This window comes from Rhinolophus ferrumequinum, chromosome 18 (genome assembly GCF_004115265.2).
Source record: "Rhinolophus ferrumequinum isolate MPI-CBG mRhiFer1 chromosome 18, mRhiFer1_v1.p, whole genome shotgun sequence".
Classification (NCBI taxonomy): Eukaryota; Metazoa; Chordata; class Mammalia; order Chiroptera; family Rhinolophidae; genus Rhinolophus; species Rhinolophus ferrumequinum.
In genome coordinates, this window is record NC_046301.1 from 49816787 (window position 1) to 49838598 (window position 21812).

The window sequence follows — 21812 nt, forward strand, 5'->3', positions numbered from 1 at the left end:
TCGTTTCCCCAGTGGTTTGAAGCACCACCATGGTCACATATCAAATTTTCAGGCAGCATTGTGTCTCTTCCTGAACATCTTGTCTGTCTATCCATACAGCAAGGCCACAGTTTAACCTGGGGCTTTAGTCCGTGTTTTAACATCTGATAGGGCCGCCCCCACCCTCACTCCCTCGCCCCCGTCACTTGTCTGTTTCCCGGCAGTTCTTGCGCGTTCCATTTTCCTTAGGAATTTTAGAATCCGTTTGTTGTACTAAATGAATAAGTTAATTGGGAAGAATTAACACCTTTATGAGGCTGAGTTGTCCTGCTCAGAGGCTTTGGCCCGGTGTCATCTTTATGCTTTTCGGGAATGTTCTTCACGTTGACCTCATGTGGACTTTCCCATAGTTAAAAATAACAGTTTTTATTGAGGTACAGCATGCATAAAAGTACACAAATGAGTTGTGATGAATTTTCTCACAGTGAACACATCCGTGTATCTGGAACCAGGTAACAGCCAGAAAACACCCCACCCAGGATCCCCAAGGCTCACCATCAGTTTTTGTGCATTTCTCATTAAGATGATTTTTAAGCTGATGTTTTGGTAAATGGGGCCTTCTCTTCCATTCTAGCTTCTAACAGGTCACTAATGTTTGTATGGCAATTTTAAATCCTGGTACCGTACTGGATTTTTTGTTTGCAGTAGTTATTCTTTTGATTCACGTGGGTTTTCAGATATCCTTTTATATCTTTTGCAGCCAGATCAGTTTTCCCCTCCTTTTCTCTCCTATTCTTGGGCATTTGATGGCTTCTGGCATCTCATTGCTTCTGTCTCCAGGGCCCTCCCATAGTGGTGGAGAGAACGGCTTCTAGCGTTGTCCTCGACTGGAGCCACCAGGGTTTCCCCTCCAAGTTCAATGCTGCTTTGACTGAACAAAATCCAGCCCTTCCTTGCTGTGTTTTTAGCCCAAATGGGTAACAGATTTAGCCAACTGCTTCTTCAGCGTCTTTTTCAGTTTAGATCTATTAGTGGGATGAGTCTCAAACCATCAGTGTGTTCTGATAAGCTCCACCTGGTCGTGGTACATGTTCTTTCTAAGGTGCCGTTGAATTCTGTTGGTGAACACTGTTGTGTTTAGGATTTTTGCATTGCTATTCATAACTTTCTGGAACCAGAGGGAGATTGAGTTTTGTTGGGACAGTCTCTATCGGGTATCAGTGTTATACTCATTTCATAATTTTTTTGTCTCCCTTTTCCATGCTGCAGAACAGTTTAAACTTGAGATTGGTCTTGAGATGGTGGATAGAATTCAGCTGTGTAATCATCTAATCTCTGCTGCTTTCTCTATCTCCCGGAATAGAAATTGGGCTATTTAGAGTTTCTATTTTCGAGTCGTTTGAGTAAATTCTCTTTTCCTACAAAATTATCCATCCTAAGCAGGTTTTCAACTTTGTCTACATAAAGTTATAGAAAGTGTTTTTCCCCCTTCTCTTATAATAGTTACTTCTCTCATATTTCTTATTTTGTATATTTGTGTCTTCTTTTTTCTTGATAAGGTTATCTAGTTTGTCTATTTTTTCATATTCACTTTTGATTTGTTGTAATATTTTCCCATTTTATAAGTCTTTAACTTCTTAGTCTTTTTTTTGTTCTAATTCTAACTTTTTGAGTTAGATATTTTAATTTGATTCTTTTGTCTTTAAATTTGTATGGAGTAAGTACTTACACCACAGATGTTCCTCTTGAGCCCTGTCTTAGGTGTATGACCCATAGAGTCTGACATGTAATATTTGGTATCATCATTATCCAGAAATTCTGTAATCAAATAGAGAGTTGTGTTGTTTAGTTTTGTTTGAATTTCCTGGTGGAAGGGCCTTTTGTTTCCATTTTCTCCTCACTCTATAGATTTGGTACCTTAGAGTCAGAGAATGTTATTTGTACTCTTACTACTTCTAGAATTTATTGCAGTGTTCATTGTGGGCCAACATAAGGTCAGAGTTTGTCAATATCCCACATGACTTGGAGGAGAAGATAAGGTCTCTGTTACTCGGGTAGAGAGTTTGACACATATGCATGAGGTTCACTGTGCTGTGATGATACCCGCCAGGCAGAGAGCTGGGTCAGCGCTGCCTCCTCTGCTTCCCTTTGCATCTCTCGCAGCATCTGCTTTACAAAAGTTGCTGCTGTGTTCCTCGGTGCAAAGATACTCATAACTATTATATCTTCCCTGTGGATTGTAGGACTGTGGCCTGTAATTCTTGCCCTGAACTCTCCCTGTGACAGCAGCCCCTGCTCTGTTTTGTTTGCCTTCACCTGTTCTTCCTGCTGGTTTAGCCTTCCTCTGCTTTGGCAGCATAGAGTTGGGTTTTGGTCTGTGAGCCAACCTGTAATTCTTTCCCATTAATAGAAGAATTAAACCCACGTATGTCAACATGACTGGTTCGAGGTGGGTGTGCAGACTCCCCCCACCCCAGAAGGGCTGCTGCTTTGCACATTCTTTTGCTTTCAGTTTTCCTTGTCTTTATAAGTCTCGGATTTTTGGTCCTGTTATTGTTTCATACACAAGCTGATGGAGCTGATTTTTTTTTCTTTGCCACTTGCTTTGTCTGTTGCTGAGACCACATTATTCTCCCCTCATTGTCCCAGAGTCTTTACTCAGCATGTGTCAGAGTCAGGCAGAGTCCCTGTTCTGTCATCGGCCCTGGAGGCCATGAGTAAAGAGTGACCACTCCATCCCGGCAAGGGAAGCATGAGCCCAGCGCTGGGAGCTATGGCTCTGCCCGGCGTGCGAGCACAGCCCCCACTCTGGGGCAGAAGCAGCCCTGGTTGGCAGCCCGTCCTGCTGCAAGAGCCATGGGGATCCAAGACAGCAGTGTCCCACGCGTGGCAGGACCTGTGCTCCGCCCTGCCCGTCCTGCTCTGGGCGAGACACACTCGGAGCTTGGACCGCCAGGCCAAGAAGCCTTACTCCTTGTGGCCAGGACTTGGCTTCTGGTCACTCCTGGCCCTGCTCCGAGAGTCATTGCTTAGCTTCCGGGCCCAGAGCCACACCTTACTCCCCCTCAGGTGCGGGACCTGGGGCCAGCTTCTCAGTCAGCCCCCAGCCCCAGCCTCTTTTGTTACCGCTCCCCGTTCCGTTCCGCATTTTGACAGTAGCTTCTTGCTCTCACTGTCGCCCTGACACTGGGCATGTGGAGGGTTCTCTCAGAGTCTTCTGCTGTTCTCCCTCTCTTCTTCCTTCCCAAGGCCTGTTGGTCTCATTTTCCTTGAAGCAATTAGTCTCTCTCCCTGGGAGCTTGTGAGACTTTCTCTTGATCCTTAGAATTCAACGATTTTCCCCAGCATGGCCTCTGATCTGCCCGTGGGGCAGGTGGGGGAACTTTGTAAGGCCTAGATGATAGTGTTAGAGGAGCTGGGCGCTGGGTGACTGCTGGTCATACAGGAAAGGGCTCCGTGGCCGGGCTGGCAGCCTGCAGTCTCCAGGAGCAGCTCTTGGCCAGGCTGGGCCAGGGCCTTGGCCTGACCGTCCCCACTCTTGTCTGCTCCACCAGGGCGGCAAGGAGTACCTGATGCGGGCCCACTTCGGCCTGCCCAGCGTGGAGGCCGAGGACAAAGAGGGCAAGCCCCCAATCAGCGTCAAATTCGAGATCCCCTACTTCACTACCTCTGGCATCCAGGTACGTGCCAGGGCTGCCGGGCGCAGAGCAGCCGTGGACAGGCCCCACGAGCCCCACAGGGACCCAGAGTCAGTCCAGGCCCGGAGGGTTGTAGGTGACACACAGCAACGCAGCCTGCTTAGAAACGGGTTCTGTCGGCTTGTCGCAGGCGCCGTGGTGCTGCCCCAGCTCTGCCTCTCCCCATGGGCCGCCTGCACCCCAGCAGAAAGAGGCCCGCACTTGTCTGCTCAGACCCAACCCTGTGCTTCAGCTCTGAGCCCAGAGACACATTCAGCCCCCGAGACTAGAGTTTGAGCCTCTAGTGTTCACACGCTTGTCTCATTGGGGCCTGTCTTCCTGGGTATTTCCATGAAAAACCTGCTAGGGGAAGAAAACCCTGGACTTCTCCAGGAATCTGCTAGAGTCCAGGTCTGTGAGCACACATCCTGGCTCTTTGCTGCACCTTCTAGAGGCAGCTCTGCCCTCCCACGGCCTTAGCGTGGTGCAGACAGGTCTCCATGACCTGTGCTGCCCCACTCCTCACAGCACCCCCCACTCCAGGCCCTGGGGGGATGGATAGGGGGCACGGGGGGTGGGGGCAGCATGGCATGCTCAGGGCCCTGGTCCCTGTGCCTCAGGTGCGTTACCTGAAGATCATCGAGAAGAGCGGCTACCAGGCCCTGCCGTGGGTCCGTTACATCACTCAGAACGGAGGTGCGTGCAGCCTACTCGTGGGGCAGGGGATGGGGGTCCTGAGAGGGTCCCCAGTGGCCTTGCGGCTGCCCCCAGGGTGGCACTCACAGATACCTCCCTCCTAGATTACCAGCTCCGGACCCAGTGAGAGGACAACACCCCACCTCTGGTGTGGGGGCTCCTGCTGGAGGCTCTGGGAGGAAGGCCTGCCAAGCCCGCCTGAAGGAGAAGGGCACCCCAACACTGGCCACCCTGGGAGACACCTCCTCCTCCAGGCGCACCTGCTCTGCCATCACCACTCACTTCCAAAGCCCCTTCTACCAGGAGACGCTCATCTTCCAGACGTCCTGTCTGTTTGCCCCCCTCTCACCCCCGAGTCAGTCGGGGGGAAGGAAGTGAAGCCTTTCCCCCCAGAAGTCACGTGCTGTTCAGCTCCCTGGCGCCCAGAAGATCGAGAAACCCCTTGCCCGGCTGCAAGGCCGCACTGTCTGCTCCCACGCTGTGGTTTACGAGTGCCTGGGGTTTGTCTTCTCCCTCCCTCGCCATGTGGGAACCTTGTCTGCGCCCCCCTCCTCGTCCTGAAACTCTGGGACAGCACTTAGTGGGGACAGGACACCCGCCCCCTGCTCTCCTCCCTCCCGGGGTGGGCCTCCCTCCACGTAGGGCCCGAACCCAGCACTTTGGCCTCTGGTGGCTCCTGGCCTGGACCCACTGGCTTCAACGAGTCACCTCCCCAGGGCCAGCCTGTGCCACACGATGCTGTCATGCAGCCACATCAGTGTTTGTCCCATCCGGGGAGGTGGGTGTAGCAAGGGCCGCTGGCCTTGGAGGGTGGGGGGCACGGGCCATCCACAGCTGTGCTTGGTTACCTCCCCCATCTGTGTTCGTGTCATAATTACATTAAATTTCATTAATGAAACCTGCCTTTCCTCGGGTGCAGTGTGGTGCAGACTCCTCCCGGGTGACCCGGGGAAGTGCAAGGCTCACGCCAACCTGTGTGTGGCCTGCATATGTCACTGGCTCCCAGAGCCTCTGTCCCCCAAGTGAAGTGGGAACAGGCAGAGCCATTGCATTGGCCCACCAGGACCACCCCCCCCCGGGGGGCGCGCAGGCTAATCCTTCCCCTCTCATCCGAGGTAACGGGCAGCGCCCACGCCTCGGATGCCAGCAGTGCCCCCATCCCTCCCGACCTGAGGGTCTTCCTCAGAGTGTGGGCCTTGCTCCAGCAGCAGCAGTGTCCCCTGCGAGCTCAGAAATGCATGTTAATGGCCCCCCCGACCTTCCAAGGCAGTGAGGACGGGGCCCAGGAGACCTGTTAGCTGGCTCTGCACGTGATTTGTGGGCGCCCTGGAGTCAGAACCACTGCCTGGTGCAGAGGGGATCGCAGCAGGCACGTGGGAGGAAGTGCCTCGTGTTCCCACCCAGGGACCTGCCCTCCTGCTCGCTGCCCTCCACCCTTCCACTGCGGGTGGCCCCCCACTGCCTTCAGAGGCTGTGCGCCCTTCTCCTCTCCCTACCCCATATCTCCCAGCTCCCCTTCCCCCTCAGAGGTGTAGTGGGCATCAGCCCAAGTGGAATCTTGGCTTTCTTCACACGTGGACTGAACGATGCTGTGCCAGCCCAGGGCTCAGGCCAAGCCCCTGGAGGCACCCGTGGTGCCCCGCGCCTCACTGCCCACGCCCACTGTTGCCACAGCCTGATGGCCCCCTCCAGAGGCCTTGGGTCCAACCCCATTTTCCCTTCTCACTGCCGTTTCTGGAGGCCAAGCTGCAGCATGGAGCCCCTGAGGGACAGAGAGATGTCTCCGGTCATCCAGTCAGAGTGGTAGCCTTTGCTTAGTGATGTTTGGGACAGTGTTACAGTGCTACCTCGGTTTTCGAACTCTGTTGAACATTTCGGTTTACGAACTCCATAAATTTTATGGATCTATGATATCATTAGATAGCAAAATTCATGCTATATTTGCAGTTTTAGGGGTTGATTTTAAAGGTCTGGAACGGATTAATCCATTTTGCATTACTTTCTATGGGGAAACTGCCTCGGTTTTCGAACGTTTCAGAACTTGAATGGTCTTCTGGAACAGATTACTTTTGAAAAACCGAGGTACCACTGTACCTTGCAGGCCCACTATAAACACACAGAAATGCGTAAAATAAAGTGAACGTGCACAGCTGAGCCCACAAGAAAACGAAGGACCTAAAACAAAGGAACCAGGCACCAAAGAAACAGGATGAGGTGGTGCTGGGTTGCTCTCGGGAGCCTAGGGGTTTGGATTTAAGAGCCAGGCTGTTGGTGGGACTTTTGGCCTGTGGAGGTTGGTGAAATGCCATGGAGATCCCTGCATGCAGCTGAGATCCTTGGAGGTCGTAGTTACACTCACAGTAGGAAGGTAGACGGACTAGAGAAGCTGCGTGCCCTCTGGCCCTGGGAGTCAGGAAACACTATTTACTGTCTTGGCAGGAAAACTGGTAGAGAAAAGGCCTCCCCTGAAGTCTTACGACCACCAGTTTGGAGCTGAAATGTACGCTGCCCGGATGGTCTGGAGACACCTGACTTTTATGAAACATGTCTCTGGAGGGGTGCGACTCCAAGGTGCTCACCCTACACATGAGTGCACATTCTGAAAATTATAAAATGTGTGCGAGTCAGCAGACTAAGCCGCAGGATCAAATCCTCAAGACCTTTGTAAGGATTGTCAGACACATGCAGTAAATACACTCTTAAGTGATTAAAGGCAAAAGGGCTCAAATTTAGAAAAGAACAGTGCAGGTAAGACTATTGCAACATCCAACAAGATAAATAATCTGTATACAAATGGTACAACTTCTAGAAATCAGACAAAAGGAATCCCAATAGAAAAATGGGCAAAACGTGTGCACAAACAATTCTGAGAAGACAGAACACACATGGCACTCGTGAAAAGCTGTTCAACGTCATCATTAAGGAAATCAGTGATCACAGTTAGATGCTGTTTCACACTGATCAGATTGGCGGGGAAAAAACTAAAACGTCTGACGGAACTAGATGGTAGTGAACAGAGGAGTGTCAGGATGTATAAATTGATGAATTCACTTTTTAAATAGGCAAGACCAGCAAAGTTGTGTGCGCGCAGTAGGTAACACGTGGAGCGTACACTGAACACGTGCACTTGATACACTTTATATGCGCGTGTTATTGCTGAGCTTCCAAAGCTTAAAGGTTAAAAATACAGCTAAAAAAATAGAAACCATGTTAATGAAAGGAGAAAATTGCAGGAGGATGTTGTCTCATTATTCTTTTTTAAAAATATATAAATATTATGTGTTTATTTGTTAAGATTTTATTGGGGAAGGGGAACAGGACTTTATTGGGGAACAGTGTGTACTTCCAGGACTTTCTTCCAAGTCAAGTTGTTGTCCTTTTAGTCTTAGTTGTGGAGAACGCAGCTCAGCTCCAGGTCCAGTTGCCGTTGCTAGTTGCAGGGGGCACAGCCCACCATCCCTTGCGGGAGTCGAACCGGCAACCTTGTGGTTGAGAGCCCACTGGCCCATGTGGGAATCGAACCGGCAGCCTTTGGAGTTAGGAGCACGGAGCTCCAACCGCTTGAGCCACCGGGCCGGCCCCTTGTCTCATTATTTATTAAAAGTTTAAAATCATATAAAACAACACTTTCTATTTTGTATGGCCACATAGTATGTCATAAAATATAAAATCACAGAAGAGAAAGACTAACTCCACACCAGACAGTGGTGCCCTCTGGGGCAGGAGAGGATTGGGGCTGAGCCAGGAACTATGGGCTTCCGTTGCATCTGGCAAGTTGTATGGTCTGTGATACATACTTGGACATTTGTTAAATGATCACCAGTGTTTTTGTGATGGCCCAAGACTGCTCTTAATTAAGATTGTAATTCAGATCATGTCCCTCCCCTGTTCAAAATCCTACCATAGCTCCCCAGTGCCCTCAGAGTAAAACCTTCACTCCCTGCTCTGTAGTCTGGCCCTGGCCCCTCTCTGGCCGCCGCTCTCACCCTTTTTCCCTCTGCTCCAGCCATTCTCACCTCTTTGCCCCGAGCTGCATCTCACCTTGGAGACTTGGCACTTGCAGATCCCCATGCCTGGTGCGACCTTCTCTTGGCTGCCTCCTTGACACCCACAGCTCAACTCAAATGTCACCTTCTCGTGGCCACTCCAGCTTGTCCTTACACGCAGTTGTCCTTTGTTCCACATTTTCCTGTGCCCCATCTGCCTAGAAGCCCCAAGGGCAGGGTCTTCTGGTTTGTCAGTGCTATGTCCCCAGGGTCCAGGGCAGTACCAGGCTGGGTCTGGGACCTGAGGATACACCCATGTGGCTCTGCCAGTTGTGGCCACCAGGGGACGCCCATGGGTCAGAAATCAATGCTTGGGAGCCACTGGGCCAGGACCAAGACCACAGGGAGAAGTGGACCAGACAGGCAGTCCGGGGGGGAGGCTCGAGCCCTCTCTGAGCACAAGGGTATCCCAGACCCCTGCTATCCCTCCTGGGGGTTCTCACTGCCGCCTGACTTGACAGATGTGGAAACTGAGGCTTGAAAAGATCATAGGTCACAGGTTTTGAACGCTCCCTCAGCTCTCTCAGCCCCATGGAAGAAGCTAAGGAAGCGACAGGCGGAGACACTGGGGTCCTGGTCTCAGGGTGGTGCCTGTGATCCCCACCAGTTAGACTAAGGACTAAGTCAGGGCTAGCAAGGGGGCAGGCTGACCCTCCCAAACGCAGGGAAGCTCAGTTCATGACAGGTTTGCCCAGCCCCTGCCTCACAGCCCCCACATTGTACACACGGAGAAACTGAGGTCCAAAGATAGGCCAGAACAGTCCTCAGGGCACCAGGACCAGCAAGGCCCCGATGCCCAGCTGCCCTCGGAGGTGGGGGTGGGTGCCTAGTGAAGCAGATAGGCAGGGCACCCCTCACCCACTTCCTTCCAGCTCTCTATCCAACAGATGGAGAACGGGGTCAGGCCTCTTCCAGGCTCACAAGGGGACCCCTGTCCAAAGCTGAGCCCCACAGACAGGCTCCCCTTGCTGTGTGACCTTGTGCAGGCTCCTTACCCTATCTGGGCCTATTTCTATGACCACATAGGGCTTCTGCATGCCATTTTGTTAGAAAAGAGTCTCTTGAAAAAGGAAGTTCTAGGTTGTTGTCAACCAGTTACCCTCTCTAGGGGCCAAGATCCCTTTAAAAGATGCAAAGGCCCTTGTGGCAATTCACTGTTGTTTTTTTAATTGAAGTGAAATTCACATGACATATAGTTAACCTTTTTAACGCAAGTCAATCCATGGCATTTAGGGCATTCACAAAATTATGCAACCGTCACCTCCATCTAATTCTAGAACACTTCATCACACAAAGAGGACCCATACGCATGAGCAATGACTCCCCACCCCACAGCCCCTGGCAACCACCAGTCTGCTTTCTGTGTCTGTGGATTTGCTTATTCTGGATACTTCATATAAATGGAATCACACACTGTGTGGTCTTTTGTGTCTGGTTTCTCTCACTCAGCATCATGTTTTTGAGGTTCATGCATGTTGTAGCGTGTGTCAATGCTTTATTCTTTTCATGGCTGAGTAATATTCCATTGTGTGAAATTACCATATTTTGTTTATCCATTCATCCATGGATGGACATCTGGGCTGTTTCCACCTTTTGGCTGTTGTGAATAATGCTGCTGTGAACATCGGTGGGAAAATGTTTGTGTGAGTCCCTGCTGTCAGTTCTTTGGGGTTTATACCTTGGGGGAAATTGGGGGTTCATACGGTAATTCCATGTTTAACTTTTTGAGGAATTTCACTGGTTTTTATAAGACTAAAAGACTGTGGCTCCTGGCCAAACTGGGAATACCGTGCCCGGAAATTTCTGGCAAGTTCTTTTTGATGAGCACCTTCCTCTGTGCCAACCTGCCCCTCTCATCAGCCCTGCTCCATCCTGACCGACCACAGCCCCCTCCCCACGGAGACCCACAGAGACCCCCGCCGGCCCAGCCTCCCTGCCCTGCCACACTCCATTTATGTTCTCATCAACCACACATCTTTTTTTAAAGGAAGGGGAACAGGACTTTATTGGGGAACAGTGTGTACTTCCAGGACTTTTTTCCAAGTCAAGTTGTTGTCCTTTCAATCTTAGTTGTGGAGGGCGCAGCTCAGCTCCAGGTCCAGTTGCCGTTGTTAGTTGCAGGGGGCGCAGCCCACCATCCCTTGTGGGAGTCGAGGAATTGAACTGGCAGCCTTGTGGTTGAGAGCCCACTGGCCCCTGTGGGAATCGAACCGGCAGCCTTTGGCGTTAGGAGCACGGAGCTCCAACCGCCTGAGCCACCGGGCCGGCCCCAATCACACATTGTTAATGCTGCCGATAGTTCGTGTATTTAAAGTGTTACTCAATTTTCTTAGTTTGGTTTAGTAACTGTCTAAATTCATTTTGGGGTTGAGATAGAACGTGCAACAGAATGTGCCAAGCACTCAGATCTGAAGTGTGAACCCTGACGCGTTTTTCCCTCTGTGTGCACGCAGATCGATGCCTAATGCCCCTCCACCTCCTGGGCTGGCTCCCTGGTGTTGCCTCCCAGAAGGAACCAGGATCCTGTCGGCTAACAGTATTGGATTGTTTCCCCTGTTCTTGAACTTCAGATAAATAGAATCACAGTGGGCATTGTTTAGGATCTGGCTGCTTTTGCTCAGATCATGATCATGCCATTTAAGAGTCACCCATGGTTTTCATCCCTTTTCCTTGCTGTATACTATTCCACAGTGCAACTTGAAGCCAATCTGTTTGCTCAGTTCTCCTGCTGATGGACGATTGTACTGTGTCCTGGGCTATTAGGAAGAAAGCTGCTCTGAGCATATATGGCCACTGCATGTTTTAATCTCTCGGGTAAATGCCCACGGGCAAGACCTCTGAGTTACAGGGGAAGGGAGACCTGTGTCTAGCTTTAGTAGACACTGCCAGCCAGTCTTGCAAAGTGGTGGCACCATTTTAGCTCCCACAGCAGCGAGTGAGCGTTCCGTTTGCTCCACATCCTCACCAGCGCTTGGTGTTACCAGAGTTTCATTTCGGCCCTGCCGGTGGGGCAATAGTTCACGCATGTCTCAGCTCTACTGTGGTCCAGACCCCGTGCCCACTGCCAGGCTCCCCAGTGAAACTGCACCCTTCTGTTGTTCCTTCTGTGTTTTCCTCCCACCTGCTCCATCTTCATCCCCTCAGCTGAATCCTCTTTCTCGTTTTGATCTTGAACCAAGGATGCCTCCAGGTCTTCCTGCCTCCCAGGTAATGACCACAGATTCCAGGGGTCCCAACAGAACCCGATACTCTGCTTCTCCTCCTCCCCCATGGCGGGGGGCTCTCCTGCCTTGGTGAGCGTGGCCCAGCTGTTCCATGGCACAAAAGGTAAACCAAGGCGCTCCGCCCCTACATCGATCCATTGAAAGGGCTCCTGCCCTTTCCACCTTTTTAATCTCACCTCCCCCTTCTCGCCTCTCTTCCTGCTCCTACCTAGCTTAAGCCACTGCGTCCATGGCACTGGATGGGCCCAGCTCCTGACAGGTCCCACCCCACATTTGGCATGTGCCATCCAACTGACACCAAAGTGACGCTCATAAGACCACGTGGTGCCAGCTTATGGCTTTGGGTAACTTCCTAGCATTTGTGCCCTGACCAGGCCAGCAGGTAAATCCCTGCCCCGTCTGGCTCCTCTCACCTCTCCAGCCCCTGCTCCCGCCCTCAATCATTCCCACATTCATTCATTTGGGTATTTATTGCACACCTACTGTGCAGAGGGCTCTGTTCTCATGCAGACAAGCAACTGAACCAGACAATCAAGCCCCTCCCCTGGGGGTCAGAGGGGTGGGGGCAATAGGTGATCTTTGGGCTCATGGCATGTGGGGGACTGGATGGAGGGAGGGATGGGCAGACAGAGCCAGCCCAGGGTGGCAGGGGAGGATGAAGACCTGGGCCCCCCAAAGGAATGGGGAGCCATGGAAGGTTTTGGGTTTTCACAGCTTCCTCTGGGGGCTGATGGGAGAGGGGCGAGCCAGGAAGGAGGGAAGTTCGGGGGAAGGGTGGTGGGGGATGGAGAGAAGAGATCAGATTTGGGGGGATGGCCAGAGAAAGCCGAGAAGGCTTGGAGACAGCGGGGCTGTGGGTGGGAAGGTCACGGGGGTGAGGGTGGCGTGGAGGGGCCTCCCACACCCTCTGGGCAACAAACACATCCGACCCCGGGATTCAGTTCCTCAAAAATGCCACACGCACACGTGCACACACACGGGTGCAACTTGCACACAGACACACACACACACCCACGTATAGCACACAAACACAAGCTCCCTCTCAAGCCTGGCCTTTGAAGGGACAGTCTTTTCTGTCCCTCCCCCTTCTCCCCACAGGGCCCCCAATGCCCCCTCCCCACCCCCAGGCCCAGAGCAGGTTCAGGCGTCACTGAGCCAGGGTCAGAAGTCCCTTCTGCCCCTTAGCTCCTGCCCAGTCCTGACCACGTGATGATGTGTCCTGCTCTGTCCCCCACGCGGGGGACTCCTCAGGGCACATGCAGGTGTGGGAGGAGGAGTCAGCAACACTTATGAGCAAAGGGGTCTTGGTCCCCTAAGCCTCCCTTCCCCTGCTGCTGCCCCCACTCTCCTCCCACCCTCAAAGCAGGGCTCCCCACTACCCGACCCCTCATCCAGCTCAGCCTCACCCCTTGATGGAGCTGGGCACAGACACCCCAGCTCTGAGGGGTCAGGGATGAGCCAGAAGATGGGCTAGGGGGCCCAATGGCAGAGCTACCATATTTCACCGAAAATAAGACCTAACAGGAAAATAAGCCCTAGCATGATTTTTCAGGATGACATCCCCTGAACATAAGCCCATAATGCATCTTTTGGAGCAAACATTCATATAAAACCTGGTCTTATTTTCGGGGAAACACAGTAGGATCTACCCTGGAAATCAAGGAGGGCTGCCTGAAGAAGAGGCATTAGAGCTGGGTTCTGTAGGGTGAGTTGGAGCTTGCCAGGCAGATGGGGTGGGGGGGTTCTGTAGTCAGAGGGACCCACCCAATAAATCCCTCTAATGCAGTCTGAGTTCAAAACAGCTCCAATGGGAGGGATCATTGGATCATTTGCATTTTAAAAAAATTGTGGTAAAATACACACAACAAAATTCACCTTCTTAATCATTTTAAGTGGACAGTCCACAGTGGCATTAAGTACATTCACATGGCTGTGCAGCCATCCCCACCATCCATCTCCAGACTGAAACTCTGTCCCCAGTAAACACGAACTCCCATCTCTCCCCTAACCCCCAGCCCCTGGCACCCATCATCTACTTCCTGTCTCTATGAATCTGACTCCTCTAGGGACCTCGTGTAAGTGGAATCACACAGTATTTGTCCTGTTGTGTCTGGCTTATTTCACTCAGCATCATGTCCTCAAGGTTCATCCATGTTGTAGCAGGTGTCAGAGTTTCCTTCCTTTTTAAGGCTGAATAATATTCCGTTGTATTGATGGACCACATTTTGTTTATTCATTCACCTGTCGTGATTCTGTTTTCAGTTTTTTAAGGAACTGCTGTACTGTTGGTTGTTTGCTTTTAACCCCAGGGTATTCTCAGTCATCCCATCTAGGACTGAAACAGCTCTCCCTGTCCCCACTTCCATACGACAAGCAGGGTTCCCCCTTGGCTGCAACTCAATTGTTTAATTCATTCCTCAGATCTGCTCTGAGAGGCAGTGACTGTTATAAAGCCCATTTCACAGAAGAAAACTGAGGTTGGAAAGCAGAAGAGACATGCCCAATGTCGGCCAGCATGTCCCAGCTCCCAAGACCACAGGCTGGGAGCCCTTCCTCACCCCATCCCCTGCCCAGAGTGTCCCCAGCCCCTCAGCAGTTCCTGCCCAGCCTGTCCGCTGCCCCACCTGCGCTCAGACACTCAGAGCGTTTCCCATCCCACTCCTGGCTCTGCTCCCTTCCAAGAGAAACAGGTTGCACCTGGAACTGCTTCCCAGAAGGCCACGGGTGGCAGGAGCCCAGCCACGTGAGTGGGTGTGTGTGGGAGCCTGCAGTCACATGGCAGCCCCCGCAATGCCACCCCTCAGGATGGGAGGGGCCACGGGTTCCAGACCTAAGAGAGCGGGCATGGGGGGTGCTGAGCACACAGCGCTGGGGCCAGCCAGATCTGAGTGCAGCCTGGGCTCGGCTGATTGGTTGCCTGCTGGGTGACCAGGACATCTGAGCCCCAGTCCCTCATCTGAAAAGTGAACTCACAATGGCCCTGGCCTCTCAAGGAAGACTCGGGGGATGTGTGCAGGCTGGGAGAGCTGATGCATTGTCTTTCCAGCAGGGGCGGGACCCCTCCAGCTCCAGCCACAGCCACGGGTCTTCCTATCGAGTGCGGAGTGTCTGAGGGGGAAGCCAATCTCTCCCACAGCCAAGAAAATCAGAAAACAGAGGGTGCAAAGGTCCATCATTTAAAAATTTAAAAACTATCTCCAGGAAACTGCCACACACACATGTAAAAAATCCTATTTTTTTGATGGACGTGAAATTCACATATCATTAAAATGAACCATCTGAATGTGAACAAGTCAGGGGCATTTTGCACATTCACACGTTTGGGCAACCACTACCAATATCTAATTCTAGAAGATTTCCATCCTCCTAAAAGGAGCCCCCGTCCCCATGAGCAGTCACTACCCATCCCCCTCTCCCACCGCTGGGACAACCACTGATCTGCTTTCTGTCTCTATGAATTTGCCTGTGCTGGACGTTTTATATCGATGCAATCATATACCCTGTGGGCTTTTGTGTCTGGCTTCTTTCACTCGTCATGATGTTCTTGAGGTTCATCTATATTGTGGCACGTGCCAGTGCTTCGTTCCTTTTTACGGCTGAGTATTATTGCTCTGTGTGGATGGACCACATTTGGTTCATCCTTCATCCATTGGTGGGCATTTGGGCTGTTTCCAGTTTTTGGCTACGGTGAATCGCGCTGCTAGGAATATTGATAGACAGTATTTGTTTGAGTCCCTCTTCACACATTTTGTGTTCTACGAGCAGGAGATCCAAGTGGCTAAGGCCGGCTGGAGACAGCGCTGATTTATTGAACAAAGTTCCACATTTTGCTCACATCCCTTGAAAAGCACTAATGAGATCATCTGTGTCCAGCTCTGTCTCCTCCAAACTTGGAGCTCCTTGAGGGCTGGGCTGGGGGGCCAGTGGTGGGGGTGTTGAAGAAAACAGATGCCGCTATCCCCACTTGATGGATGAGTGACTTGGAGAGGGGCCTGACCTCCCAGGGTCACACAGCCATTTAACCGTAGAGCCACAACTCAACTCTGGGGCAGTTGGACTCCTAGTACAGTGCTCCTCCCCAAAACTCATGTGTTCACCAAATGACCCACCACCCACCTCGGGATGCTCGCCCTGACCCTCTCCTGGATCCCTGCAGCCCCTGCCCAGGGCCAGAACAGCCTGTCCCCTGTGGGGGGGCAGGTGCTGTCCTCCCAGTGGCCCTGGGATCACAGATAAGGCCACTGGGACCGGCTATCGGGAGGAAACAGCTTGGCAGGACAGGAAGCCACAGCATTGGCCAGCCGCGCCCTCCCCTGCCTTAGCCTATCACGGGCGAGATATTTTGGGAGCCACTATATAAACCCCAACTCAGCTCCAAGTTGTTCCCGGGGGAAGCCTGAGGCTTCACGTTCCCTAGCAGCCCCGCAGGCCTTGAGGCTGCTGTGGTCGGGGCACCTGAGTGCTCAGAGTGAGGCAGAGCAGCAGGGGCACCAGCTTGCTAGCAAGCTGACTCCCTTCATCCGTTGAGCATCCACTTTCTTGCTGAGTGACCCAGGGCAAAGTGTCTTCACCTCACTGTGTCTCGGTTTCCCCCTCCCCACAACACTCTCCTAGTCCTGTCCCAGGAAACACAGACTCAATTTCAGACACTCCTATGTTCCAGAGCCTTTCCTGAAGTTCCTGGGCTTGATGTGGCACCTGCTGACACTTGGGGGCCCACATTGCCCCCTCCCCACACCCCGGGCTGAGCTCAGGAATCTGCATTTTAAACCAGCCTCACGATGAGATCATTATACAAGTTCAAGTTTCTCAAACTCAAGAACGTACAACTGGTCCAGGCCTCTGCAGGACTCCTCGCCTCCCCCAGACCAACAAAGCCCCCTGGACCCGCACCCAGCCAGACCCGACACAAGTGCTAGATCACAGAAACAATGTTATAAGAATGTGGTTGTGATTATTCCCAGTTTACAGCAGAGGTAATTGGGGCCCAGAGAGGGAAAGGGAATTGCCTGAGGCCACACAGCAGGCCAGAGACAGGCTGCATTAGAACCTAGGCCCGGGGTCTCCTCCTGCACCCCCTGCACTTTTCATGGGGTTCAGAGGGGCCGAGTGTGGCTCCAGAGGTCACATGACTAGCCAGGGGAAAGATTGGGATTCAAACCAGGCCCGCCTGCTCCCCATGCCCCCCCCACCCCTTAGGCTACCAGGGCCCAATAACTATAGCTTGGGGCCGGACTAACGCGCATTTCACCCAGCACCAGTAAAAGTGAAACGCAGAAGTGAAATAAAAATACTCAAGAGCTCACTGGGGCTCGGAGTCAGCTCCCGCTCTCAGCCCCTTGGCCTTTTCTTAGTGAGAGGTGAGGGGGCAGGACAGCAGGCCAAGCGGGGAGGCCAAGCGTGGTTATGTAAATGGCAGGCCCAGCACCTGCGGGCCGCTCGCCAGGGCGGGTGATGGAGCATGCCCAGCGGTCCCCACCCCAGGCAGCTGCAGCTGCCGAGAGGGAACGGCAGTGCCAGATATAACCAGACCTGAACTCCACCCAAAGCCAGAGCTCCCAGCCAGTCCTGTGCCTGGAAAGCCGGTTTTGGCCAAATGACCCTGGGCAGGTCATTGTCCAAGTCTGGGTTTCCATCTCCCCATCAAGTCCATCTCAGCATGTCCACATGTCCCCTGTAGTCCTCTCTGCAAGGCTGGAGGGGGGTGAGGGGCTAGACCACTCAGCCCTGGTCATCCTGCCGTCCTGAGCTCCTACTCAGCTTGCTGCCAAGGGGGCATCAGGCTGGGATTGCTCTCCTGATGGGATACTCACGACCATTCGAAGCAGTCTGTAGCTTAGAAACTGCCTGGTGAAAGTTGGTGCCTCTCTCAGGGCCCATCCTGCCCTGCTCTGCCATCTGGCCATCTGGAGCAGGTGACAAGGACCTGGGTCTGTCCTTCTCTAGGTTAAATGCCTTAGAGCCACCAGTACCTTCTCCCAGGGTACCACTCGAAAGTGTACACACCCACCTATCCACACACACATGCACACACACACACACACACACACACACACACACACACACACAATGGTCTTCCCCAAACCTGTTGCCATCTGTCTGCTCCATTTCAAAGTGGCAGAAGCAGCTGCTTGCCTGCTCTGACCAACCCAGAATGGGGTTTGTCAGCTGAGATATCACCTCTTCATGCTGGAATCTATACCTCTATTAATGCAACCCATGGTCCCATCAGCTTGGTCGGAAACTTTGTCACAGGCAGAGGGCCTCTCATATGATCATTAATCATCAATTCAAAATATTGAGTCCACATGGACCCTTTGGCAGGTAGGCTGGGAAAGTTCTGTTTCTTGATCTGGCTGCTGGTTACATGGGTACATTCACTTTATAAAAATTTATCAAGCTGTAGACTTAGGATTTAGGCACTTCTATGTCTATATGTTATGCTTGAATAAGATGCTTAAAAAGAAGAAAAGGAAAGGAGGCAGTTTGATGGCAGGCTGAGACTGACGGGTAAGTAGGGAGTAACTAGATGAGGTTCGGAGGCGTGGATGGATGCAGGAAGAGCATTCCAGGCAGGCACAGCAGATGCAGACCTGGGGTCCTGAGGGAGCCTGATGTGTCTGAGGCCTGTGTGGCTGGGGTGGAGGACAGGAATTAGCCACATAGAGTCTCAAAAGCATCGCCACCAAGTGGAGGCTGACATGGAATGGACACATGCAAAGGCCACCAAAGCCACAGAGCCACAGACAGGGGTGTTTATTATGATTGAGTGAGTGAAGAACCCTCAGCCCATTTGCCAGAGGGGACAACTGAGGTCCAGCAAGGCCCAGTTGCTTGACCACAGGTAGAGGTGGAGGTGCCACATGAGCCTGACCTGACTCTCCAGGCTTCTTTCTTTCCAGTCTGACACCCAATGAACCTGGAGGGTGAGAAGGATCCTTATGCCCAAGAAGAAGCAAGGTGTCCTGGGTAAGAGTCCCAGCCTGAACTCGCTGGCCTCAGTGTCCTCATCTGTAAAATGGGGGCCCGGGAGGGCTGCAGGGAGTGCTTGACAGGTGGTAAGTCCAGTAGGGTCCTCCCTGTGACTGTAGTCTGAGGGCACCTGGCCAGCCCAGGGGGCATTTCATAACTGGGAACCAGAGAAACGGCTCTTCTGAGAAGCCCAAAGCTGAGGAGGAAATCTTTACCTGTGGGGGACCATGGGGTAAGTGTGCCCCCCCCACAGCCTGCACCAAAAGAGACCTTGCAGAGATGGCAGAAGGTGGGAGCTAAAAACAAAAAGATGTCCCAGTAATGCAAATTCAAGCCCACAGGGTTGAAACTGAAGTAAGAAAGAGAGAGCGACGGAAGAGATGCCTGTCAGGGGACAGCCATCTGGTGCCACGCAGGGGCCAGTCACCACTGAGCTCCTGCACCCCACCTCCCTAGCTTGGCCCTTCATTGAAGATGAGACCCTGCCACCACCCCACCCTATCACCCTATTGAATTTCTGGCTCCCAGCCTGGCCCCTGGCACTGGGAGGGGCTCAGGAAGTATTTTTTGCCTGAATAAACAATTGTAGGTGCCCCCCCCCTTATCTCAAGGGGAGCTTTATCAGCCTGGGTACAAACCCAAGCCTGGGTTCAGTCTGGCCATCACATGAACCCCCAGTGTTCTCAACTGAACTACAGCTTTGGAGGCGCATGTCTTAGGGGAGTTCCAGGAGATAAGCCATGGCACATGGAAAGTCGAGAACACAGGAAGTTCTCGACAGACACTCACTGCCGTCTCCTCCTTACCCCCATCCCTGCCTTGTACCCCTGAGATGGGGATCCAGTCTGTACCTCCCCTCCACAAGAGGCAGAGGCAGTCCCCAGGACTTGCCAGGGGCTGGCAGCCTCCCCTATCTCGGCTCTTTCTAAGAAGGCAGCTGAGATGCTATTCCTCTAAAAAGGGAACCAGTGGGTTGGGCCAGGTATTGCAGAACCCTCCTCTTGCCAGGCCGCCCCCGGGCACGGCCCGACCCCTCACCGGCTTCAGGGGCCCCTGGGCTTAGCCTGGAAAGATTTTTATGTAAAAGTGGCCAATGCAAATCCAGGGGCCCAGAGACCATGAAAGGCCCCACTTCCCCCTTTACTATCCCGGCCTGGGTGGTGGCCACATGTGGTGGCGAGCGGGAAGGCCAGTGGACACCCAGCTGTCCCAACTGGACTGGCTTCAAGCACCCACCCAGCTCTGAACTGCTTTGAGGGTCTAGGCCCCCAGACCTGGGACAGAGGGAGGGGGAGGGGAATCACAGAGGCTAGTTCTGATTTTTTTTAACTGAGATAAAATTAACATAACACAAACTTGACCATTTTAACCATTTTAAAGAGTGCAATTCAGTGACACTTAGTACATTCACAATGTTGTGCAACCATCACCTCTATCTAGTTCCGGAACATTTCTATCACCCCCCCCCAAAGGAAACCTGGTCCCCATGAGCAATCACTCCCCAGCTCCCTCCCCCGGCCCCTGACAACCACTAATCTGCTTTCTATCTATGGATTTGCCTGTTCTGGATATTTTATAGAAATAGAATCACACACTATGTGGCCTTTTGCGTCGGGCTTCCTTCACTCCGCATCATGTTTCTGGGGTTCACCCCCGTTGCAGCGTGTGTCAGTGCTTCGTTCGTTTTTGTGGCTGAGTAATATTCCCTCGTGCGGATGGACCACGTTTTGTTTATCCTTCATCCATGGATGGACGTTTGGTTTTCTCCCCTTTTTGGTGACTGACTAGAGCTACTATGAAATTGTGTGCAGGTTTTTGTGGAGATGCTTGTTCTCACTTCCTTGTGTCTGTACCTCGGAGTGGAGTTGCTGGGTCATATGGTGACTCTATGTTCAGTCTTTTGAGGAACTGCCAAACTCTTTTCCACGGCAATTGAATCATTTTACGTTCTTACCGGCAATGTAGGCGGGTTCCAACTCCACATCCTCACTAACATTTGTCCATTTTTGTCTTTTTGATGATAGCCATCCTTGTAGGTATGAAGTGGAAGCCCCTGTTTTACAGACAGGAAAACAGAGGCTCAGCGAGGGGGACCCACTTGCTAAGTGTGAAAACTCAGCTCCTTAGACTTGAAGGCAGAGAGGGACGTGGGTGGGTCACTGGGAGAATGGGGCAGACGAGCTCTAAGAAATTCTCCCCAAATGGGAATCAGAGACCTGGATGGAAAATTTTGGGTCAGAGAAGCATCCTGTCCAGCTTCCTGGTGCAGGCCGAGGCCCCCATGGAATCTTCTGCAGGAACCCAAACAGAACCTCCTTACATGCCCCCATAATGGGCTACTCACTACCTATAGGGCAGACTATTGGGACCCTCGCCACAGACAGCTCTCAGGGTTAGGAGAGCCTTTCTCAGATGGGACCTCACTTCTCTCCTGGACCCCCACCGGCCTGACACTGACCTTGACCCTCTGCTCAGGAGCAGCTTCACAGAGGTCTACAGGTACCACCCAGGCCCCACTCAAGCCTTCTCCGGCTTCACAGCCAGGTTTCTGATACATAAAATCTGTTACTTTAAAAAGAGCAAGTGATCACATGCAATGTGGGACTCTGGAGCAGAAAAAGGACATCCGTGGAAAAGCGGGTGACGTGTGAATAAAGCCTGGCATTCAGTTAATAGTAACGTAAACACCAGTATTGGTTCCTTCAATTTGGCAAAGGTACTGTGAAAATGTAGCTTCTTCAAAGCTAGGGGGGAGGGCATACGGGGCTTCCTGTACCGTCTGTGTGACTTGTTGGAAAGCCTAAAATTATTTCAAACGAAAACGTTTATTTAAAGAGTTAGCTGGACATAAACACACAGCTTCCCAAACCCCACGGTAGGGAACAGAAAAAGAATAATCTCAGAACACAGGACCCAAGCAAGGCCTGGGGACCCCGGTGACCTCCTCACCTTGAAGTGTCTGACAGTTCTGTCCCAGGCCAGGGCCATGCCTGCTGGACTTTTCCAGGGAGCAAGCTCTTCACGCCTCATCTTCATTGTAAGCTCAGAGGTCCCCCGCAGACCTTAATCCAAATCAGCCCCCTCCCCACCACTCAACACTCACTAGACCCTATACATCGATTCACAAGTATTTATTATGCAGCTGCTATGTGCTCAGCTGGAGGTACAGCAGTGAACAAGGTAGACAAGAATTCCATCAATGAGGAGAGAACAATAAA

The 21812-nt window shown here is 52.3% G+C and overlaps 1 protein-coding gene across 1 annotated transcript in view; it reads left to right on the forward strand.

The window, feature by feature from the left end:
• AP1M1 (adaptor related protein complex 1 subunit mu 1) overlaps positions 1–5254 on the forward strand; it is a 28727-nt gene extending 23473 nt beyond the window's left edge. Inside the window, exons 10-12 of the mRNA XM_033134873.1 lie at positions 3534–3659; positions 4277–4352; positions 4457–5254. Of these exons, the coding sequence (XP_032990764.1) occupies positions 3534–3659; positions 4277–4352; positions 4457–4479 (225 nt within the window). The 3' untranslated portion in view covers positions 4480–5254. The remainder of the gene's footprint in view (positions 1–3533; positions 3660–4276; positions 4353–4456) is intronic.
• Positions 5255–21812: the final 16558 nt, after the last annotated feature.